Source organism: Capsicum annuum, chromosome 7, assembly GCF_002878395.1.
Source record: "Capsicum annuum cultivar UCD-10X-F1 chromosome 7, UCD10Xv1.1, whole genome shotgun sequence".
NCBI classification, from domain to species: domain Eukaryota; kingdom Viridiplantae; phylum Streptophyta; class Magnoliopsida; order Solanales; family Solanaceae; genus Capsicum; species Capsicum annuum.
Genome location: NC_061117.1, coordinates 225,930,532 through 225,956,429, shown reverse-complemented (window position 1 = coordinate 225,956,429; position 25,898 = coordinate 225,930,532). Strand labels below are relative to the sequence as shown.

General features: G+C 33.3%; 3 protein-coding genes across 3 annotated transcripts; 1 reads left to right on the top strand and 2 right to left on the bottom strand.

The window, feature by feature from the left end:
- Positions 1-842: 842 nt before the first annotated feature.
- LOC107878857 (KH domain-containing protein At5g56140) lies at positions 843-7,364 on the bottom strand. Its single transcript, XM_016726014.2, has 7 exons — positions 7,099-7,364; positions 5,466-5,551; positions 3,499-3,644; positions 2,528-2,647; positions 2,327-2,443; positions 1,659-1,802; positions 843-1,554 (listed from the first exon to the last, which is right to left on the bottom strand). The coding sequence occupies exons 1-7, from the start codon at positions 7,206-7,208 to the stop codon at positions 1,405-1,407; spliced, it is 873 nt and encodes a 290-aa protein (XP_016581500.1). The 5' UTR covers positions 7,209-7,364; the 3' UTR covers positions 843-1,404.
- A 5,905-nt stretch (positions 7,365-13,269) lies between these two features.
- Positions 13,270-20,820, top strand: LOC107878855 (THO complex subunit 3). The gene is made up of 11 exons (XM_016726012.2): positions 13,270-13,430; positions 13,695-13,790; positions 17,459-17,588; positions 18,215-18,306; positions 18,540-18,608; positions 19,325-19,382; positions 19,469-19,568; positions 19,889-19,975; positions 20,063-20,141; positions 20,219-20,351; positions 20,595-20,820. Exons 1-11 carry the CDS (start codon positions 13,368-13,370, stop codon positions 20,627-20,629), a joined length of 942 nt encoding a protein of 313 aa, XP_016581498.2. The 5' UTR covers positions 13,270-13,367; the 3' UTR covers positions 20,630-20,820.
- Positions 20,821-21,240: 420 nt separating this feature from the next.
- Positions 21,241-22,315, bottom strand: LOC107878856. Its single transcript, XM_016726013.2, has 2 exons — positions 21,409-22,315; positions 21,241-21,314 (listed from the first exon to the last, which is right to left on the bottom strand). Exon 1 carries the CDS (start codon positions 22,151-22,153, stop codon positions 21,479-21,481), a length of 675 nt encoding a protein of 224 aa, XP_016581499.2. The 5' UTR covers positions 22,154-22,315; the 3' UTR covers positions 21,241-21,314; positions 21,409-21,478.
- Between the last annotated feature and the right edge of the window lie 3,583 nt (positions 22,316-25,898).

The following is a 25,898-nucleotide window of genomic DNA, read 5'->3' as shown; positions in this document are numbered from 1 at the left end:
TACATAATTTCTAAAAAAAAATAAAAAATTACAGAACACCCTCAGTATATGTGTTGGAAAGGATGCGAAAATTTTTTCTAGAATTAATAGTGTCTTTAATCATGTTAATGCATGCATTAAATCCATTATATTACTAATGTCATGAATTTTGAGGTATTAGTAATACACAATAGAATGTATAGTTATAACATAGGGTGAAAAAATATATCAAACAAGGTACTACTAATACACATTAAACTAATGTATGCATTAATTTTTCAATACACTCTACCAAAACGGCCCTACATGTGATATGGGATAAGTTATCTTAATTTTTTGTGTGTTAATTTTTTTATATTTTGACAAGTAAATATGTTCTTTTAAGAAATAGTTCTACAATTCAAATGAACCGTCGAAAGAGGAGCAAAAGCTTTTTCACTTTTTGATTTGCTAGAAACAAGTTCAAAGTACCATATTCCTTCTCTATCTTCACCCCTCATATTCTTTTACTTTCTGTCTTTCCAGATTCACCTTTTGGTTACTCGTCGACTCATACTCCACTGGGATTGCTGATGGGAAAGAGAAAAGGGGAAAGAAAGAAAAGGTAGCTCCCGGCTATAAAAAAAAAAAAAAAAATTAGAGTTAAAGTTGTGTTTGACCATGAAATAATTTAAAGTTTTTTTTTTTTTTTTTTAAACTTTTTGTGAGAGAAACTGACATACAAATTCAAAGAGAGGAACTCGAGGAGCTTTGTTGTGTTTTGGACGGAAGTCTCCTTAACTTTTGGTAAATTTGGAGTACTAAAAACTGCCTCAGCCTATATTTAAAGAATAACTTGGGACTAATTCCAACTACAACGCATACAAAGCAGAAACTGAGCTCAGACCACTAAATACATGATTATCAGGTGCTTAGATGTCCACAAAATTAAGAAGAATGCTCTCCTAAAATACTAGATAATGTTCCAAAAGAGAGCAGAAAAGGCGCCAACTAGAGACCACAGAGACGCTGTAAACATAGATTTTCACCTCACCTTCTCTTTTTTTTTTTTTTTTTTTTCAGTACAGACACGCCTCGCTAGCATTATAGGCATTCCCACACCATGAAATCACAAACTAGAAATTAATGAAATAATACAATGACGTTGGCAAGACAGACTGCACTGGACAAACCACCTGTCGACATCAAGCAAACCTCTAACGCGGTCCACTACTATGGCTTACTGTTACTTAATCTTCCCCAACCAGAACGTAAACACACTTCATATCATTATAGAGACAAGTTAGAACTGGCACAGCACAGCACCAGTGCCCCGATGGCAGTGCGAGGCGTTTGACTTTTATAGCAACACCTGTTGCATAGGACCTGCTGGTTAGTGGTGTGTATCAATGCACAAGCTCCAAATCCCACTACATAAGGTATTGATCACACTCTGGTTTTGGCCCTCTTCATCCCAAGACTGTTGTGGAAGGGGGAAACAGAACCAGACATTTGAGAACCTTCTTCACGAAGTGTACCATTCAGCATTGCAAGTTCACGTAGCTGCTGTTTTTTGTAGAAATCCTGAGACTCATCCTGCATTTAGGAAGATGGAAAAATAGTAATGAACATGAACACTCCACGTTGAAAACATGCAATACTAGATAAAAATGGCAACTTGCAATCTATGTTGAATTTACCATAGGCTTGAGAAGATCTTCCAATATCTCACGTGCTTGCAATAGCCGAGTATCAATGATCTCCACTGGCAGTTCAGCTTCCACAATAACATGAAGAAGCTCATTCAGGTGCTCATACCCCGGTTTGCCTCTCATCATTTCTTCCTTCAAATGACAAAGTAAATCCAATCCTTACATTACATGTTTGAAAAAGTTGACTCCATATGACGAAATTATACAAATTACAACCTCAGTACCACATCAGACTATCCAATGCCACTACTAGCAAGAGCTACTGACAATTCTAAATGGAATCAAAATTTGACCTCCACCAAAAATTTGCATTTGATACATCAACTTCGTACCAACCTATCGACGTAAGGGCTAACCTCCACATAACAGATGAATCAATTAAATGAGCCCAAAAGGAGGGAAAGTCTTGCAAGGAGCTTACAGCTATTATTAATGGCCAAAAAAGTGAACAGGTGGCTGGCTTCATTTATTACCACAGCCATTGGCTGCACAAAAATCAACTGGGAATTGGATTGACCGGGGTGTTTTTTCTTCTTTTTCTTTTGTGTGTGTTTTTTCGGGGGTGGGGGACTCTGTGTTTGGGGGGCGGGGGGGGGGGGTTTCGTTTTCTCATGCATACTTCATGGGCTCTCATAGTACATCAGTTCGAATATTACCTTTACTGGATCTTTGATGCTTCCGCGTCCTCTTATCAGAACCCGGCATTCAGTAGTAGCTTCCACTCGCTTTAGAGAGTTCCCTCTAGGGCCCAGGAGGCGGCCCACAAAATTGTACTGCAAATGTAAGCAAGATACATGCTCAGAGTGATGTAGCCAAAGCATGAATAACAGAATGAAAAAATACATAATAGTCCATACACTAGGATATTGATCCACCGGTATATCAATTCTGAGTGTTCGCTTCACTATAAGACCTGATGAGTTACTTTGAGTATTAAGCCAGTTTTGAGTCGACGGTGAGTGCATTAAACCTGATATCTGGATATGATGACCACAAAATTGGTTAAACAGGAAAATCCACACCTTCTGCTCTCTCTTTTGTATTACACTAGATAAATCCAGAAATCTCCTTTTTGTGAGATAACCCTGAATCTCCTTGTGATTCAGAACATTTAAGACGTCCCAAATCCAAGACTACAAGAGGAATAAGAAAGCGCATACCAGAACTACACAAGTTAAAACAAATAAAGACAATAAGCAACTAATCACAAATGCAACATTTACAAAGAGAAGATAGACATATACTAACACCCTTGAAAACATAACAGATCTTGATGACTTTGGTAAATTTGGAAATAATGTGCTTATGATTTTCAATTTCCCGTGTCGCAGAATGGATCAAAGCATCACATAAGTGTTGGCAGAACTGAAAGTAAGGAGATGCTCCTGTGGAGTCATAGACATCTAGATCTCATTGTAAAATACTGTCATAGACATCTATAGATGGCATCCCATATGTGTTGGCAGATTCTGCGGAACAAGCCTCTCACATTCTATTGAGAAAATTATTTGAATCTACATAAAAGGGGATGCTCTTGTGGTGTCATGGACATCTAGATTTCACCATGAATTTATCTCGCAGTCAGTATATCAAACAGTACGACACCTAGTAACTAAAAGCAAAATTCTAAATCAAATGCTCAGCTTAAACTAAATATCAGTCTTGCTGCTGTTAGCTTCAACTACCTGTCACGAGACAGTGGAGATCGAAGTTAAAACACTCGCAAAGAAATCAAGTTAGCATGGAAATTAGAAACTATGTCAGTAAAGCTTTTCAAACATAAAAAATTAGATCTAAAAGAGGTTATGTTAATAGTTAGTATCCATACTTCTGATTGAAATGGTGATGCCCATCTGTCCACATTAGCTCCTCCATTTGAAAACATTCCTCCTGAAGCCAGGGGGCTAGCATGTTCAAGCCCATTTTGATCTAAAACTGATGCATTCCCCAACAGTGTAGTTACACGCAAAAGTTCTGCTTCAAAAAGGTCAATTTCCAAGAATAAGACGTACCAGTTAGCAGTGGTTAATAAATCAGTTAGCAGCCACCACAATATGGACAACAAGACGGATCCTTCATGGTTAGTTATCTCACGGATTTTATAGAAAAAAAAACTATATGTTAAAGCAATGAGTTAAACGCTGTGGACAGAAAGACTCCTAACATTCCTAATTTGCGGCTGAATGGATAAAACATGGGCAACATTAAAGATGGGAAGCATGGGCCAGAAAATCCAGACGCAAAGGTACAATCAGAAGGGAAAGAAGACCTGTTGCATTAGTACAGGCACTTTAAGGAACCTTTCTTTCCAGGTGAAGATGCCAAAGTTCGATATCAAGATATATACAATCTTCTCTATAAGAAATAAAAACCCTGCCATTAAATATTGTTTTTTATAAAAAGAAACCCCGAAGATGATGACAAGAAGGTGAAAAGGATGAGGAGGAGGCGGTCTAACCTAATTGAAGGAGAGAATTTAGGCAGACAACAGCAATAATCACATATAAGTTGAGACAGTCCTGGTTTGTTAGTCGAAATTAAAAAAGAAGTCACTCGTTAAAGGTCCAAATTGTCTTTGGACGCATCCTCCGACATTTCCAAGATATGTTTATAAGTTGTATGAAAAGAAAAGAATCTCCTTATTGCTCTGACATGTCCTTGGCCATGCAATCCACCATTTCCAAACACGTTTACAAGAGGAATAGAATGCCCAGGATGACCTCTTACTATGATATTAATACCCCAAAATGCAGGTCCACACCTCAAACATGAATGTTATTGCTCATCACACAACAATTCAACCCTTCCCTCAATACACTTAACAAGCTTCACAAAATGCACATCATGCTTCTTTTACTTCAAGGATCAATTTGTCATCCTCTTAGTCTAGTATACTACTAGTGCTGGGAAGTCAGTCATATTAAGTGTCCATTTTCCTTTTCAGCAATTCCTCTGGACAGTCAGTGGGAAGCAGAAGCATGTTTTCCTTCTATTCCAGATCCATTACAGGCTACAGCACTAAATAATACTTGAAAACATCCCAGTACAGGTAAGAATATATGACAGGCTGCCTATAAGCTGAGGGTTTTGCATTGAAAACCACCAGCAAGCTTTCCATGATCTGGCCCAAAATGATTTCAATAACACCATCCATCTAAAACTTAGAGGTTCACACGGATAAGTGTGTTTACAGAGATATGTGTGAATACATAAAAGTGAAAAACAAACATATAGGATACTGGGGGATAAAGAAATGGATAATGTTGTTCTTTTCTCCTTTTTTTTTTTTGAACTGGAATGGGACAATGACGTGTTTATTTCCAACATAAAGGAAAGAAACATGGATTCAACACCATGACTCTCTCAACCTCTTCTCCTTCTTGCCAGTTGAGTGGTTACAACAATTTTAGAACATAGAAGAAAATCGACAGCTGACCAAAGAAAAAGGAAATAATAGATACTAATACCCATATTATGGACCAACTATATAGTTAAACATGAACAACCAAAAAACATTCATCGAATATACAAGCAGAGTTGGGAGTCATCAAGAAAAAAGTGATGACCAACTTTACATAGAAGACCCAAACTTGATCCAAACGTTCACCCAATTAACAAAAAAGAATCATACACTGGATTTATCATCTTCATTATGCTGAAAAGGATGTGCCCATTAACTTAAAATATTTTTCAACCTCATTCTCTAATCTTTGACCTGTTGTGTGGTAAGTAATAAAAATTATGATTGATATCAGCACAAGTGGCGGATGTAACCAAATTCAACTTCCTACTCACCCTGATTCAGCAATCGATAGCAATGAGGAAGGACGGCCAGAAATGGGCTGAGTTTTTGGCGTTCTGCAAGTAACTCTGAGAGATACCTGTTAAAACACATTCAAAAATTAAAGACTCGCAGCAATTTATGGTATAGGTACACACAAGAAGAAAACCATCAGCATCTCTATCGAATAACGGTTGTTCCAAGTTTGACAGTCCAATATATTCTTCTTGTGCTATTGTACGTTTTCTGAAGATCAAAAGAAAAACAATGTAAATAGTGCAACGAGATCTCCTTGTTAGGTCTATTAAATAAAGATGCCCTGTAATAAGCAAAAACAAATTGTTGATTTCAGTGATATAGAACCAAAATGCAAATCGAAACGATAGAATTGCAGTGTTTTGGTCAGTGAGTGCACCGCTTGAACAATATACCAAAAAGTTGCATCCACTACCACAAAGTAGTAGAGGGTGCAGTGTTACTCCACACCCACCAACCTAAAATCCCAGATCCACCTTGAGCAATCAGTATAGTAGGGTTAAAAGGATCATAAGAAAAACGCTCTTGCACAACGAAAATATCATAGTCTTCTTGGGTTATCAATGCCCAAGTAGTTCAAGCAAGGAAGTGAATCTTTTTTTACAATTTTTATTATCTTAATTTCTTAGAAGAAGATTGTTCTTTTCTGAAGGAAGGGAAAATAATAATAACAATCAACATCCGATAGGAGCAAAGAAACAAAATTTCTCGAAGTAACAGACCAATGACAAGTAATTGGTTTGAAAAAACATTCTAAGAAGAGGAAATAGTAACAATCAAAATCCGATAGGATCAAGGAAACCTACTTTTTGAAGCAACAGACCGAATAAAAGTTACTTGAACTGAAAAAATGTTACAAAGGAAGAGGAAATACCAACAATCAACATCCTATACAAGCAAAGAAACCAACTTTTGGAAGACGAAACCCAATTAAAGTATTCAAATCGATACAAGGAATTCATATAGCCAATCCTGACTGGCTATACGAATTCTTTGCATCAATTTGAATACTTTAATTAGGCTTGTTCCTCCAAAAAGTTGTTCTTTTTTTCTCTAATCAGAAGTTGATTGTTGCTATTTCCTCTTCTTTCGGAACATTTTGTCAATTCAAATACTTTATTCGATCTGCCGCTTAAAAAAAGTTGGTTTCTTTGCTCCTATAAACTCCACCGCAATTCCAAATAATCTAACAGTTTAGAATTGCGGCCGATTTCATTGAACCTTAAACTAATACTGTAAACTGAGTAAGAAAAACAGTTAAACTAAACCAGATCTTTCAGTTTTGAAGAAAACAAACTACAAATCATTGAACAAAAGAAAAAACCAATCAATTCATAAAATCACAACCAATGACCAAAAAAACAAAGAATTGACATATATAGCAGCTAAAAATAGCTAGCAGAGGTATAACATATGCATAATTCATGCATAACATGCGTATGACGCTGTAAATTTATGTATATCAGCTGCAAAAAGTAAACAGTAAACCTATCCAATTTCAGCAAAAAACAACCGAAGATCGGATATATACTAGCCAATTTCAGCACGATCTACTAACAAACAAAGACATCAAACAAAAAAACAAGTTAATTAACAAAGGCAGAAACGAACTTCTCTTGCTCGGCGATAGCGGAAGAAGCAGAGCGAAGACCGGCGGCGATATGAGGAGATTGAGGAGCAGATGGAGATGGTGAATAAGCCATGTATCTTCCCGACGACATCTTGTTTACCGACGGCGACGGCGGCGGTGGAAGAATCCGATGACGGCGGCGAGATTCAACTACTTTTCACGTTCCAAAAAGAGTCCCTCTGTTTTCCCTCTTTTTGGACTGGCAATGACCTGGTATAATGCTCACTAGATTTTATATAATCGTCGGTGGTGGATAAACGAGACTGAATTTTATTAAGTACTCTTTTTTTTATTTTTTCGATATTTATATTAGACTTTGACTAAATTCGATTTCGTATTGAAAATAACGCACTCCCAAATAAAACAAAGACAACTTTGTATCTAGTGAGACACAAAGCCGAAATCTCTAATCGACTTTTTGAATTTTTCGCTCCCAAATTTTATTATATTTTATTTTTTTCTAATTTTTTACTAGTTGTTCGATATTTATTTTAAACTCATTTAATTTACATTTATTTTAGAAAATGTCATATTAAGAGTAAAGCGTTCATTGTTGGTATCTTGTGTTACAAAACACAAAAATAGTAAAGATAGTCCGCAATATGTGATGTGTTGGGAAATAGTGTTTTTATCTTTAAGGTAGTAATAAGGCACATATACATTCTAACTTCTTCGGATCTCACACGTTACACTGAATGTTATTGTTGTTGTAGTCCACAATATACAAAATAATTAGAAAATTGTTTAATTCTTCCCATGAATGATGCATCATATTCACGTCACTTGTCGTATTGTAATTATATTCATTGTCCGAACACATTAATTTTTAGAAAAATCGATCAAAAGAGCCTTCAATTCGTAAAGGATTCAGAACACACTAAGTTATTGAAATCGATTGAAAGGACCTTCAATCCATTGTAGGATCAAAATACACTTATTTCTTAAAAAATTGATTGAAAAAACTTTCAACCATTTATAAGAGATTGAGAACTTTTAAGGGTTATTTGGTGAGCGTGTTAAAAAAAAATCCTATTTAGTATTATAAGGTGTATGTTTAATACATATCGATCTATGATATTTGCAACATCGGAATTATTAATGGGCTAGTTTCTCAATACGTGTGTTGCATGTTTATGCCGAAATCAAGCAGTATATAATTTTTAAACTAATAATGATAATTAAAAAAATATTTGAGTAAGTAATTGTACATGAAATAAAATACATGTTTATATGAATTATGAATGTGGATCCTTGTACAATAATGTGCATATAGAGTCATACAAAAAGTTATGAACATGAACTATCAAATTTTAATTAGAAATATATTATTATGCATATAAAATTTCATTAATTATTTTACTTTTGACGAATTTATACCACTAAATAAAATGTTATCACTGTTTACTTGATTTTGTCCACGACTTTCTCTTATAAGTTTGTCTTTTAGAGTTTAGACACTAACATGAATTATTATTACATGAAATTTCTATTTTTAGTCAATATAATCGGAGGGTCAATTTTATATATTAAAAATTCACATATAAAAAAAATATCTAAGGACACTAATAAGGAAAGAGAATTCAAACACTTGACTTTTAAAAATAATGCACGCATCGACTAGTGTGACAAATATCTTATTCACATGAGATCAATTTATAAGAGATTGAAATATATTTGTTCTTATTCTTTGAAATGTATTTTTTTCTTTAAAAAAAAAAAACTCAATTATTTAGCGAGCTTGACTTCAAAAGATGTAAACACACAGATATTATATGTTTAAATATTTTTGAGATTTTTTGGTTATAAACACAGAGATATTATATGTTTAAATATTTTTGAGATTTTTTGGTCATCTTCTAGCTTAATTAGAACTACTAGCTAGTTCAATATTGAATGTCATATCCGCATTATTTTTTGTGTCATGATTATATTTATTAATCGATAATTGATAATTGAACACACTAATTTCAAAAAAGTAACCCAAAAAGTCATTAATCTACTTATTTCCACACTAAATTTGGCATTGCTCGCATAGCGTGTCATTTAAGTTAGATATGTCATTCAAGTTGGACACGGTATCCACGTCACTTGTCGTGCCATAATTGTGTTTATCAACCGAACACACTAATTTCTATAAAAAATCATTTGAAAGAGTCTTCAATCCGTTAAAAAAATTGAGAACATACTTAGTTCCTGAAAATCAACCGAAAGAACCTTCAATCCACCGTAAAAATTTGAGAACACATTTGCTTCCTAAAAATCGACTAAAAGAACCTTCAATTAGCTGTAAAGAATTGAGAACTTCTAAAGAATTGTTTGATAGAGCATATCAAAGAAAATTTATATTTGATATTATAAGATATGTAATTAATACACAACAATTTATGATATTAGCAGTATCAGAGTTTTTACTATATTAGTTTCTCGGCACATGTGTTGCACGTGCATGCTGAATCAAATAGTATATAATTTGTAAGCTAATAATGATACTATTACATAGAGTATCTTGGGAAACCAAAAGATATTTTTACATGCTCGGATATTTTTGAGATTTTTTCTGTCTTCTTTTGACTTAATTAGAACTATCAGTTTAATACAACTGACAATCGGTAACTGACGATTGACGACCGATGATCGACAACAACCGACAATCTAAAGAACTTCTTTCCAAAAAACGATCTAAAGAATCGGCAATTCATCTAAAGACTGAAAACACACTTATTTTCTATAAATTAGCCGAAATAACTTTCAAGTGACTGTAAAGGATTGAGAACTTCGAAAGGATTATTTGATAGAATGTAATAAAAAAAAAAAAATCCTATTTAGTATTGTTAAATATATAATTAAAACGAATCAATCCATGATATAACATCAGAGTTGTTAATGCATGAATAAATATTATAAAAATATATTTGTCATTATAGTAACACAAGAATGAACCATAAAATAAACTAATCTTCATTATTAATATATCATATTTAGTACAATTTTTATTTATTCAATTAAACAAATCCTGAAAGATTGTTGGTTTGCAGTCTAGTGATACAAAATTTTAATTTAAGAATTATGAAAAATAAAAATATGCAAATAATTAAGTTTATTGTACAATAAATAACAATACAAGAATTATTATATAAATATTTTTTAATCTCAAGATATTTTCTTCAATTATTTGATGCAAAATATATTAACAAGAATAATTTGAATTCACGTCGGAACGGAGAAGGGGAGTATAGTGCTGAATAAGAAAAGAAAGATAAAAGTGGTTAACAACTTTTTACTGTACAACCAAACTGTCCTTGTACTTCACACTTGTGGATTTTGTGGTAGGTGGATGATTTTTTTTTTCTTATCGCTTAGTATTTGATATTTATATTTAAATTTATGTTAACCTAAAAAAAAAAAAAATCTAAATTTATGTTATGCAAAATTTACTTAAGAAAAAAGATAATTTTAATATATTTTTTATATATTTTAAGTTTGAGTTCAAAATTTTTAATTAAGAGTGAATTTCTATTTGTCTGTCTCATAATTTTCCTAGCTCTCTAATGCTCCTTTCTCCTCATTACTTTTGCTCCTTAATTTTCAACCATTTATACGATTATGTGAATTTTTACTTTTGACCTAACATCTACTTTTCTGTAGTCGGAGATAGTGTTCGATATTTATATTAAAATTTGATTAAATTTAAATCTACATCGAAAAGTCATACATTAAGATTAAAGAGATCTTTGATAGAAATGACTTTATACCCAAAAATCAAATTTAAAACTGTTAATTAGAGATAGGGGAATAGTGATACTTGTGATCAGCTATAGTCTATAACTTTTTTGGTGAATTATCTATGTGTCAATAAACACATATATTTATATTACGGTTTTAAATTTTTACCAACTTAAATTCCTTTGAATTTTTTCTTAAATACATGCATCTTCTAATGTAAAATCACTCAACTATCAATGAATTATGTTAATTTTTGTATCGTTATTTTATATAATCGCAATATAATCTAAAATATACATATTTTTCTATATATAGTAATCGAAAAACTCACTTTTATTAATTGCAACTTAAATATATTTTGCAATTTTATTTCATATTTAAGGTTAAGATGATCTAAATATATATACTGTTTCTTATACACAAGGATTTAAAACTTGTTTTTAATTAATTACAAGTTAAATATACTTAATCAAATATTATACGGACTAAATTCACCAATAATTGAGGGAATAGTAGTGGAATTATCCCTAATAGTACTCGTAAATGAATGAGATTGGACTTTCCTCCACCTATTTAGGAAATTGATTGAACCTTTTTATTTTAATATTTCTTTTTTATTATTTAAATTACTTTTATGAATAGATGGGCAAGCTACTTATTTAATTTTATATATAATCCAATCACATCAATTAATCTCCAAATTTTTTGGGAAAGAAGAAGTATCACTTGTTCAAACTTTTGAATTAAATTGAAAATCATTGAAATGTTGTCATGCTCAAAACTCAAAAGTCATAATTGTACATTTTTTTTTTTCAATTATTTGATAGGTGTTGAAATTTGAGCATATGTATTTAATGAACGAACCAAAATAATAATCTTAAATATAAAATATTATTTTAAAGATCACTTGACTTATGGCTTAGGAAAAAAAATTGTCACTTACTATATATTTTTAGAAAAGTAAAATACAATGACTCGAGAACAAATGTTAGTATACGTAAGAATATCTGATTAAGTGACCTTTGACCAAGTAAAAAATTCTTAAAAGAAAAGTGTATATGATTAATGTTATTGGTAACTACAGAAAGAAACGATAGGAAGGAGGAGAAATTTTCAGAACAAAATTGGAAGAGAAAAACAATTTTTTATATTGCTATTATTATTATGATAATTATGAATTGTAATTACGAATCAAAGACCTTAAATCAGAAAAATATCCCTTATGATTTGGGGTAGATCTGAAATGATTATTTATTTAAATACACACTTGAATATTTTAAGCCTTTTATGTTTATTAAAATTAATAAATACTTCTAGTCCTTATTATCATTATAAATTATAATACACTGATGTTTTCTTAGACGAAATTGGCTCATGAGAAATGAGAAGCAGGTGAATCATTTGAATCAAATTTCTATAGATTTATTTTATAAAATTCACACCTCAAAAATAATGTTATTCAAGTTAATTAAATATATTAGTATTTACTTTAGATGACCTTCAATTATTTATATAAATAAAGAATAAAATTAATACATGAGTAGTTTTTTTTTCAAAGGTTCAAGTTCGAAAAATATGAACTGCAAAAAATAAGCGTAGATGATTTTTTTTTTTTAAAAAAAGTTTAAAGGGCTCATATACTTTTCACGTGCTAGTTTTATTAAAGACAATTACTAGTTAAAGATGCTCCAATTACGTATCCTAATTGGTGAACTATACCGATCACAGTTCATTTTTTGCTATATCTAGCTATGAAGGCATTATCTTGTGAGTAAAAAGAATACGTAGTTAACCGAATGAATCACGGATTGTTGTTCCACTTTCTTGGACCATTGGCTGTTCTATCTCAATAACATAACGACCGACAATTACTAATTAAAGATGTATCAATTAAATAACCTAATTGGTGAGTTATGCCGACCATAGTTCCTTCTATGCTGTTAATTTGCTTTAAACGCGCTATTTTCGCATGATAGCGCGGTTAATCGAATGGATCACAAGTTGCTGCTCCACACTCCACAATTCAACTTCCTTGAATCGTTGTGCATATACATATCACTGAGACCAAAACTCTTTAATTTCGATAACATAAAAGACGAAAACTACTAGTTAATAATGTGTCAATTACATATCGTAACTAGTGAGCTATACCGATTATAGTTCCTTCCTTTTCTGCTCTTAGTTTACTTTAAATGCACCATTTTTATGAGTATAAAAAGACATAGTTAACCGAACGAATTATAGGTTGCTACCTTAGACCGTTGTGTGTTACATTATATACATGTTACCGAGACTAAAACTGTTCAATTTCGATAACATAAGAAACTAAAACTGTTTAGATACATACTTAAAGGACTAGATTAGACCATTTCCAATCATAAGGGACTAGTTATCATTTTCTCAAACTCATAAATTGGACAAGGCTGGCGAAACGACTACGTTGAGTGTCGTTTAATGCGCCTTCTAAACAAAGAAAAATTCGAGGGAAGTGAAGCAGCAACAAAGCAGAGAGAGAGAGAGAGAGCAAATGGGTGAAACAATAGGCTTCAAAAATCTGCACAGCAGAGAATTCCAGGGACACAAGAAGAAGGTTTATGCCTCTATTTGATTTTAATAATACTAACTTCGTGTTTACTTTTACTTGTCACGTTTTGCTTATTTAGAGTTAAACTGTATGAACTTTGATCAATATTTTAAGAATGCATTTAGATTAGTTAAATTGACTCTCTAGAAGTGAAACGTGACAATTAAAAGTGAACGGATGGAGTAATAGATGAATTGGCTATGTGATACTTTGTCTTCTATGTTTTTTTTTCTTTTTTTTGCTTAAAATATTTTTTGGAATGGAATGAAGGTGCATTCAGTGGCATGGAACTGCAGTGGGACGAAGCTTGCTTCAGGTTCAGTAGATCAAACAGCTCGTATTTGTCAAATTGAACCTCATGGTCATGTAAGCTTCTTCAGCTCATCTTTTTTTTTGTTGTTGTTGTTTGGTGTAATGCACAAACAGTCACTCGAACTTGGCCTTAACGGGTAAATAAACACTACAACTCGTATCCATTGTGTCTCATGGACAAATGATTTTTACGCGGCATGTAAATTTTGGAGGTGTCTGTATGATTATTTTGTAAGTTGGAGTCTCAAATGATAATGTGGAAACGAGTTGAGGTGTCTAGATGTAAAAGAGGCTAAGTTTGAGTGTCTACTTATGTATTATGGATTTTTGTTTTCAGTCACCTTTAGATGCTGAAAAAAAGGCCAGCTTTTTTTAATTGAATGCACAAAACAACACAGAGATTTGGAGGTGTTTATATGATCATTTTGTAAGTTGGAGTCTTCAACTGACACTCACGAGATGAGTTGAGTTGTCTAGATGATCATTTTGTAAGTTGGAGTCTTCAACTGCCACAGTGGAGACGAGTTGAGGTGTCGACCTGTGTGTACTCAATATTGGAGTGATTACTTGCCAGGTCGAGTTTGAATGTCTATTTATGTATTATGCCTTTTTGTTTTCATTCTACTTTAGATGCTGAAAAAAAGGCCAGCTTTTTGTTATTGCGCCACAAAACAACAACAATATCATAACTAGTGTAATCTCATAAGTGGGTCTAGGGAGAGTAGAAATCACGCTGACCTTACCTCTACCTTTGTGAGTTAGGAAGGTTGTTTTCAATAGACCCTCAGTTCAAAAGAGAAGTTATCGATACAGGGTTGCAAGAAAACATGACAACAAAATAGCAAGATACAAGGCAACTGAGGCAATGGATAGTAATACACATTGGAGAATAAGAAACTAGACAACTACTAAATACTATACTAATATAAGGAGGATAGGAGATGAGGCCAGCCCCTGTTTCTCCCAGATAAAGTGCGACACCATTCGGCTATCTATTAACCTTCTACCCACCTTCTCTGATTTTTGACGGTTCTACTTGTTTTAGGACCTGATTTTGTTATCAAGAGTTTGAAGTGGGAAACTGGATGTTGTAAATAAACTGGATAAATTCATCTACAATAGACAAAATGAGATTTTTTTATTTTCTCCAGAGTTAAGAAGCTGGTGTCTCATTTTAGTTGCTTCTACCAACGCCTAGTCCTGTGTAGTATGAGTGGCGGAAGCTGTGATGGAAATGCTTGTTGCAGTTAAGTTTGAAAAAAAGGGTTTGTTACTTATCCAAAAAGAAAGAAGAAAGTCTATCATGTTTTAGAGTTTCTTTCACACACCAATGCTTGATTGCACATTAATGATTACCTGGTCCAACGCCAATACAAGTGATGAATGAGTTGTGGCTTGATAACAAACAAATGAAATACCAGTGGCTTCAGAAAGTAAAAGATTAATTTCTTGAATCAATTTAGGCATTAGGTGGGAACTAGAGCCGGTTCACTCTTATTACAAAAAACTTACACCAAAACATATGTTCTGTATGATTCCATGCCAATTTCTGTTGAATGGAAAAGTTCTGGAGAAACTTATTCTAGACTGACAATAATTGGCTGTGTCATTATCTTTTTCTCCCTTGTGAGTTGTGACATAGCCAACACAATCTTGTATTAGAGGTGTTAAATATCTGCATAATTTGGATAAACCAATTAATTGTTGTTTTATGCAATAGGATAGCAGAATGTTTTGAGCCGAGGGTCTGTTAGAAACGGCCTCTATACCCCACAAAGGGATGCGTACTCCCTACCCTCCCCAAACCCACTTGTGGGATTACACTGGGTATGTTGTTGTTGGTTAGCCGAATGTTGAAGACATAATTAGTAAATAAAAATGTGCTCTCTCTAACTATTTAAGCTTTTAAATGAGATGGTTACACACTTCAAGATGGCACCATCACAAACATAGGTTCTTGGTTCGAGTCTCACCGCCACCCATTATCAAAATTTTTTTGCATGTGCATGATCCATGAAAAAGAACCAGACCCGCTTGTGAGCGATGTATTGAAGACATAATTAAGTTGGCATAAGCCATAATTATGTTTACAAGTGTGCTCTCTAACAATTTAAGTGTTCAGATGAAAATGTCACAGATCAATATGGGCTACAGTTCTATTAGTGTCATAATAAGACAAAGTAGCTTTCTTTGCCTTGCATCGAATGAGAAAGTAATGAAGGAAAAAGTGACTAGACAGAAAATAAGTTGAAGCTAAAGAAAGACTTGGTTGCTGCTTGGTTGTGAGATCTTTTAAGTTGGAATGACCTAAAAAGTTTAACGAGGAAAAGATACTTTTGAGATTTCTCCAGACCCATCTGCAACCTTTGCACATTCTATTTACAATGGAAGTTATTCTGGCAAAAAATATAATCTAGAGGGAACCCAAAATACGGGATTAAGTAGTGCTTTATTTGTAAGAAACAGGGGCAGATAGTGATTTGGAAATTAATAGGCTTGCTTTCGCCCTCTCCCTCTATCTCTTTCTTCCTTTTGTTTTCTTGATAAATAGGCTTCTTCTCTCTTTTATTTGGATAGAATGGTTGTTGTACAGTATTTGAATCTGCTGTGATGGTATCATGTCTTCTTAGGAAAGATACGAGGAGGTCACACAAAACCACTCGCCCATCTTCGGTACAAACTTTTATTTGAGGGAGGAGCAGAAGGGGGTTCGACAGGGTTGGAAGTCGATCTTTCAGTATAAAGAGATATAGTGATGATGGTAATTGAGATGGTAATTGAAAGGACAATTTCAATCATTTGTTTTTAGAGACATCAGACGGTCAATAGAAAAGACATTTTCAATTCATATTTGCAGAAAATTATGTGGATAGAAATAGTAAAGAGTTATCAGACAAGTGATGAATTGACCAATAGGAGTTGAACGTCTTGTATGATGCAACCTTCACATGCCCTCATCTTGTCCACTATGGAGACCACTCCCACTTTGTCCCTGATATCCTCATTCCTAATCCTATTGCTGAAGTAGAAAATTGGAAAGAGTATAAAATGGGTTTGTGAGATCTTTGACATAGCTTGCATACGATGATGTTTGCAAATGGAAGGCTTCTTCTACTCGTTTAGGATGAAGGGAAGGCCGTGCTTATTATCAAAAAGTGCTAATACCTTGTTAGTGCTTACAAGCCAAAAACATGAGAGAGAGAGAGAGGGAGAGTATATAGTGTCTTTGCAGGACTGAAAAAACTTATAATTAGTTAGTGGATGCAAGCTCAAAATTTTATGCAATAAATTTGAGTGCTCTATAACTCGAATGATAACGTTTCATTTCTCTGTAATCTGTATCAAGGCTATAAACTTACTTTTATCTTGTTTTATTGTCGCAATCTTAAGTTCCTCAACTTTGGAATTTGCATGAAGATTGTAGGATATTTTGCCTTAAAGTTTCATTTCTCTGTATCAAGGCTATAAATATACTTTTATCTTGTTTCATAATCTCAATCCTAAGTTCCTCAACTTTGGAATTAGCATGAAGATTGTAGGATCTTTTGCCTTTGCTTGCAAAAATGTGGAGCTTTAATAGCTTTTGATCTTAGGGAGCTTAAATTGTGGCTCCCTATTTATGTTTGATTTCAATATTCTAGTCTTTTCTCTATTTTGAGAGATGGAGTATGGAATTTCTTTATGTCCCAGTTCACTCCAAGTCTCTGATATCTCTTTTGCAGGGTAAGGTGAAAGATGTTGAATTAAAGGGTCACACTGACAGTGTGGACCAGTTATGCTGGGATCCCAAACATGCAGAATTGATAGCTACAGCATCTGGTGACAAGACAGTTCGATTATGGGATGCTCGTAGTAAGTTTAAATTTTTTCGCACCAGCATTAAGCGGCAAAAGTGCTGTATGAAATAATGAGAAATTGGACTTCTAGTGATGCAATGCTACAAGAGCCTATGTATATTGAAGTTACCTGAATAATATATATGTAACTTAGAGCCTAAAAGGTGTAACCTTGTTGTTAAATATCTGCGCTTCCATTTTCCCCCCCGTAAAGTAACCGTTCCAAGAACACTATACTTCTTCTGTTTCAAAAGAATGAAGGGGTCTGGACTCTAGAGTACCCTTGTACTAATAGAGTCAAACCTTCTAATTTTCGGTCTCAACTCAGACATCTGTTTCTTGATACTTTTAGAATAACATTTTGATAATTAGAAACTAGACATATTACAAACTTAATTTTAATAATGAAAAATACTTAGTAAGTACGTGAAAATATGTTTGGTCAAAGAAAAAGTTATTTGACTCCTCAAAGAGTAATAATTAAGTCTACATGCACCTTTTTCTCTATTAGTAGTACTACTAAAAAAAAAAACTCTACGTGCACTTTCATTGCCTAGTTTCTCGTCAAATTGCCAGGGTGTTGTAGATTTTTTATTGGTCAGGGTGCTACAGATATTAACACATTTGGCCTGCAATTGGCAGATGGGAAATGCTCACAGCAAGTTGAGCTCAGTGGGGAAAATATCAATATCACATACAAGCCTGATGGGACACATATAGCTGTTGGGAACAGGGTACTCATTATTTCATTTTCTCACTTATTAATGTCTTAAATCACACCTATATCGTGATTCTATCATCTTAGCTGCTCCTAGATATGTATGTAGTCAAAATGAGTGTGCAAGTATATCTCTTCGTCTCTTTCTGTTACATGCATTACCTTTTATATTTTATGGAGTTCCCTATTATTTACCTATCACGGTTACCAATTTGGTGCCCTTTCTTATTCAGTTATTATATGGTGCAGGATGATGAGCTAACAATATTGGATGTTCGCAAGTTTAAGCCTATTCATAAGCGTAAATTTAATTATGAGGTAGTCTCTCCCCCAACTAAATTTAAGCTGATTCATAAGCCCATCTAGCCAGTTACCAGAAGTTATTTGGAGTTGTCATGTACTGGGTTTAACGCTACTGCATTTTGTCTGTCTCCTTCTCTTACTGTTGGCCCTTCCTTTCTGTTGCAAATGTTGTTAAGTAAATTAAATTTCTCAGATGCGTTGCTGCAAGTTTTGAGCTTTATTTTCTTTGGTGTAACTAATTCTCGAAGTAGGGTTCTGTTGGACATTCTGAAAAAAACTTGAGTTCACACAGCATCAGTTCTTCTTCTTCTTAGGTGTCATCTTCTCTTCCCTTCACGGGGGCAGATTCAAGTACTTGTTATTGTAGAAACATGTCTGATGCATGTAATTCTCTCCGGACTTGCTGTTCTTATGGTATAAATAACTATGTCTCCTTTAACCTAGAGATGCCCTTCAATTTCGAGTATGGGCGGATGCTTTTTCTTCTTAGGACAAGTCTTTCACTTCAGTTGTGGAAACTCTTCATAGCTGTTTGTTTCATGCTGCATTCTTTACCATGCATGTGACCAGCCTCCTGTTTCTTAAAGGAATTAGTTGCAAGGAGTTTACCTGTTTAAAAAAAGTACTTAGTTGCAAAGAGTAGTAATCAGCATGATGGGTTCCATACTGTTACGTGTTAACGCTTTTGAGCTCTCCAGAGTTCCAATTGTTTTACACTTTTGCCTCATCAGGTAAATGAGATTGCATGGAACTTGGGTGGCGATATGTTCTTTCTTACAACTGGAAATGGTGAGTACAAATTAGTGAGATGGCAGTTACTTGACTTACTAATATGAACTCTTCTCAGTCCTAAACTTCTTCTGCTTGTCGTATAGGAACCGTGGAAGTCTTAGCTTATCCGTCTCTACAAGCCGTTAACACGCTTAATGCTCACACTGCTGGTTGTTACTGCATTGCTATTGATCCACTAGGGAGGTGAGCTTGTATTTTTCTGTATGCCACCTTTGCTATGGTTTAAATGAAAATTAAAGAGGTCTCAGACAGCTTTAGAATATGTGACGTTCCTTTCTATCAGTGGGAGAATTCTTCGGATGTAGTTCCAAGCATCTAGTAGCTTCTATAGCAGTAGGATGTCGATAAGGCTTTTGTCCAAGGACCACACATAGGGCGAACACTATGATATGGTGTCATTATGGTTTTTGTTGAAGGACCACACATAGGGCTTTCAGACCATGAGTTAGGAATTTTTTTCCTCTGAACTAATAATTCCTTATTTTGATTCAATGTTACACAAGATATTTCGCTGTTGGAAGTGCTGATTCATTGGTGAGCCTCTGGAGCATTAAGGATATGCTATGTATTCGAACATTTACAAAACTCGAGTAAGTTCTCAAGTATGATTTTCGTCAATCTTACTTGCACTAGTTTCCTAGGGACAGTTTGATTTTTCAAGTTTTTTTGTTACTCAGGTGGCCAGTTCGGACAATAAGTTTCAATCACACAGGAGAATACATTGCCTCTGCTAGTGAAGATCTATTTATTGATATCGTATGTGCTCGGGAACCTGTATACTTTATTCTACATAGAGAATAATATCTTAACAACTTAGCCATTATTGTTCACAGGCTAATGTCCAAACTGGACGATCAGTTCACCAGATTCCATGTCGTGCTCCAATGAACAGCGTGGAATGGAATCCAAAACACAACTTGCTTGCCTATGCTGGGGATGATAAGAACAAGTACTCAGCTGATGAAGGTATGCCTTTCTGGCTTTAAGAAAGAACCAACAACATCTTTCCTTTTAAAAAAAAAAAAAATTGTAATGAGTACCGAAAGTCTCCCTAATTAATGATATCTTTTTTTTTTTTGACTTGCACCGCGTGTCCGAGACTCTTCGAGCCCCGACTAATCCCGGGGTGCACAGAAAAAAACATCCCTAATTAATGATATCTTTCCTTTTTATACGAGGGCTAACAATTTTTCTTCTTCTGCTATGTAGGTGTGTTCCGCATATTTGGCTTCGAGAGTGCATAAAGCGCCCAAAGGTCACTTCTTATACATATTAAAAAAAAAAAAAAAATCCTTAAAAAGGTCTTTGTAATCTAAGAACAGAACAACTTTCCTCACATGGTAATCCAGACTCAAATAGTACTGTACTGCATGTTGGAAAATTCTGTACACATTATTATGAAAGAGATTACAACTCGGGTAGTGTTTTCATGTTATGTAATCATATTTCCCATCAAAAGTGCTGGTTCTCGAAAATCTAGATCTGCAGTGGGCAAGCAGTGTGAGCCTGATATTCTTCCAAGCTCTAGGATTATAAGTTCAGTAGAGTCGAGAGGCCCCGAGAAGATGGTGAGCAAGTTTCCAGTACTGATGTCATTGCAGCACAATCAAATAGAGGGAAATCACCATTTGAGCAACAGTAAGAATATCTCCATGTAACCTATAAGTCACCGATTCAAGTTATGAAGTCAGTTGTACTGAAGTAGACTGTCAACATTTCATCTCCTTGAGTTCCCTGAACCCTGCGTGAATGCGGGATGCTGCCTTCTTTCCCCTGGCTAGCCCACTATTTCCCTGCTCCATACCATGATGTCGAACCAAAGGGCCAATTTGTTCTTGCCATGTCTTGTTTTTTCGGTTCCTTTTCAAGCCACTCAGCTCTAATTTCATAGTTTGGACTGGGAAATGGGGAGTATGCTCAATATATTCCCTAAAAAAAGTAACAAAGGCAGCTCAATACATGAAGCACAACTGGGATACTGCTTACTGAAGATGAAAAGATCAATCTAAGAATAACCATTTACCCTTTTTTTCGTTGTCGGATACCACAATTTGGATGTCTGCAATTTGTGTATGAACAGATACTGAAGAACATCAAGCACAGAGGATGAGCCTGGAAGCAGGGAAGACCAAACCTGTAAAACAAACAAGACAAATAGTTACAACATACTGAGATAACCATGTCAATGGCTTCCATTTGATCTCCACACTGGAGCTCTTCATCTTCTTCCCAATCAACGGCTCTTTCGACAGATCAAAACTCGCCCCTTTCATCCTCAACTCCGATATACACCTTGTCACTGCTCTACCATCCCCCCTCTCCCTCTGCAACTGCCTCGACACCTTCCAGAACCTGTAAAGTTTCACCTGCACCAAAAACACAACACAAAACGAAGTACAAACAGACAAAACCGAAGGAATCCACCATTTCCTACACACAACATTGCCATCGTTATGATCCTCCGAAACAGATGTAAACAGAATCGTAAAGAACAGTGCGTGAAAGATAAAGAAGAAACAGCAAATCTGAAATATCTCTCTACGAATGGTGTCCATTCGCGTCTCTCTGGCCGCAATCCTTCGGCCGGAGAGATCCTCTTCTCTTTGCCAAAGCTTGAGAAGCAAGAGATGACCTGGACTTTTTGAGATTTCCATTAATGGGTGGTTTTGAATTGCAGTTATAGTAGTGATAGCTGAAGAAAGTTTCTGTCGGTGCTCTTCGTCGACAGGGATCTCGACGATGACATGGCAATCCTTTGATTCTGCCATAGATGGAAACTTCCTTGAATAAAAAAAACAGAAAATGTTACTACTAATAGAACAGCAAAACAAAAAACACTAACAAATAATAAGAATTAAGGGAGAAATTAGAGAGCTTTAGCAATAAGAGAAAATTGTGATAGCTTTTGATGTCCGAAATAAAGGGGGGGAATATTTAGATATTTAAACTGATGGGAATAGCTGAGATTTGTAACGGTCACTTTTTTTTATTCATAGGGTGGCAACCCAACGGTCAGATCATGGAGACATGAATGAAAATAAATTACTAATATTCTATGACATGAACTAAAAAAATAAAAAATACACCTAAACTATCACTTTTTCACGAGTTTCACACCTCAACTATCAATTAAGACACAACTCGATGGTTGAGTTGGTCATTGCGTTCCTGTTGTCGATTGGGAATAAATGTTTGGCTAACTTGTTGAGGTGTATTTTAATACAAAATGGGGTGAATAGTTTAGGTAGGTAAAGAAAGTAAGGATTGTTTAAATATGAGACCCACGAAACAAGTGATATCGTAAATGTGTTTTTGACTAATTTAAAAAGGGCAAGGTCTAAATTTGTAATCAGGTGAAATGATTCAGAGTTGTCATCAGTTAATTATCGAGGTCATATTTATCTTTGTCGTTACATAAAAATAGGTTAGATTTGCGCTTGTCGACTACCAATCTCTTATTGTCTACCATTAACGCATTCTTCATGAGTAAATTTGAATTATTTTACATAGTTAATGGAATAACCCAACTGATTCAAAAATTCTCCTGAACTATCGCTAATAGTAGGATTGATCTTACTAATTTAATCGGTTTTTGTAACAACGATTATTGATCTGACTCAAACTATTAACATGGGATAAGTCTGGACTTTGAACCTATTTCACGTTAGTCTAGTGGCAGAATCAAAAAAATCATACGGAAAATTAGAAACAAAAAAAATTAAAATAAATTTTTTTTTTATGACGAAATGAAATTTAAACCTAAAGTAAATTCAGTTAAACTTCTTATCACAAGCTAGATTTGCCACTATGCTAGCTTGTACAAAAATGTAGATCCACCACTAAAATGTTGCAACATCTTATGATGTAAAGTAAATTAAATGACTAAATGCAACTTGGATGTAAAGCACAAAGCTAATGGGAAATCTATTTGGTAATATTCTGATGTTTATGTTAATGCGCATAGAATTTAAGGACTTAGGATAAATAGTTTTTAACAAGTGGCATATTAGGAAAACAGTAAAACACATCTATGTGACCTCATGCTCGAACTATTTTTATAATACTTCATTCATTCTTTTGAAATTCTGAATACGCCTATGTGATTATGTATTTTACACATGGTCAACAGCATAGTTCTTATATCTTTCGTCAGACTCTAATTCAAATCTGTTGGAAAACAGACATGCAGTAAAAACAAATAAGTAGGATTACTGACATGTAATATAGACAACACATAATGACAGATTGTAATCAAATGTTTGAAAATAATAGAAAGTACCATAAATTACAATAATTAACAATTCAAAATATGTAAAAAAAAATTATGTAAAAATACTATAAATTACAGTAATTAACAACTTAAAAAAATTTAAGACCAAACAAACATCTACAAATTATATAAAAAAATTGATTGACTCTCTAAATAAGTAACATTTATTGTCTAAAAATTATATAAAAAATATTGTATATCATTACAAATTTAAAATATTTAAAGATCGTACAAAAAATTTAATTGACTCTCTAAAATTTATCAGTATTATATAAATTGAGACAAAAAATTCATATAAATTAAGACAAAAAAATAACATATGAGCACAGACTCTTGTATCTAATAAATAGAGGTGTATTTAGTTTTTTTACCTAAGTTATATACAGGGGCGGAGCCAGGCCTTGAGGCCGAACCCCCTTCGACGGAAAAATACACCATTTATACATAGTTAAAATTATTTTTATATGTCTATAGTAGGTATTGAACCCCTTCAGCTAGGTTTTCTTCGAATATTGAACCCCCTTTGTTGAAATTCTGACTTCTAGGGTCCATATGTGTTGGGCTAACGTGCACCTTTCTGGCAGTGCACGTTAGTCAAAACTGAAGGCAGTATTTATTTACATGTAAGATGGGTTCTAGAAAAGCGTTTTACTTGTTAAAATGAGCTTCCCTTCATTTCTCTCTAGCTTGTCCATTTTTATTTAGTTGTCACCATACATATGATACACACAGATTTTAAAGAGTCAATGAAATTTTTTTTTACAATCTTTAAATATTTTAACGATATCTAATACTTTTCATAAATTTTTAGACAATATATGTTACTTTCATTATTTGAATTTATATGTCACTGTTGTAATTTAGAGAGTCAACCGAATTTTTTATATAATTTATAGATGTTTGTACGATCTTTAAATTTTTTAAGTTGTTAATTACTGCAATTTATAGTATTTTTACATAATTTTAGATAATATATGTTACTTTATTTGTCTCAATTTACATGACACTGATGGAATTTAAAGAGCAACCAAAATTTTTATGTATAATATATGGAGAATCCATCAAATTTTTTATATGTCGATAATATTTTAAGTTATTGATTACTGATATTTATGATATTTTTTAAGTTATTTTTAAATAATATATGTTACTTCCTACATCTCAATTTACGTGGTATATCATTGAATTCTATTTTATTGTAACAGTCAAATATTATTTCTTATGTTCAATTAATGTGTTGATGTTTGATTAACCAATCAATTTAAGAATAAAAGGTAGATTTTTTAAATCTGTGGTTGAAAGTAAGTTATAAAAAACTTGTGAGACAATAAATTATTTTTATTAGAGGTAAAATAAAAAGTTAAATTAAATTATTTTTATATATAAAAGATATTATTTTCTCGAAGACATATTAAAAAGAAAAGAATATCACGTAAATAGTAAATAAGACGGATAAGTATATAAAATGAACAAAATTAAGTAGAAAATGTGATCCAAAAGTGTGAATTAGAGATTAACAAACCGAATTTTCAAGCTATAAGATTTTTGATTTAATTTATACCAAAAGCAAATATACTAGTAGTCAAGATACACTTAATTTGATTTAGATATGATAATCATAAAATGAAAAAAGTATATAACATACAAATGGAAAAGAAATAACTTTAGAGACAAAATTAGCATTTTAATTACGAATTTAACATAACTCAATAATTTTAACGTAAATTCTATATTTATATCAATTTTTTTTTAATATACACAAATAGCTCTAAATCTTGAACTCAAAATTATAACTCCGCCTATAATATTACCTCAAATAGCTTGAGCCAAACTCCAATTTGGTCCTAACTTTAGATAATTGGTCAAAAAATATGTCTTGAGAAGAAAGAAAGAAACACCCACACTAATAACAATTGAAAATAACTAATATCAGGGGTAGAATTAGCATTTCGATTTCAATAATTTTAATATAAAATTCATATTAATTTCAAAAAATTATTTTATATCACATTACGAATTCAAATCTAATTCTTGAAACTAAAAAAAATTCTATCTTGGCCTTCAACACTAGATCTAAGAACTTAGAGCCAAACTCCAAATTTGGCCTTAACTTTGAGTAATTGATTAAAAAGATTGTCTTGGAAAGAAAGAAGCAAACATCATCACTAATAACAACCGGAAAAATAAATAATATCAGGGTGAAATTAGCATTTAGATTTTGATAATTTAACTATAAAATTCAT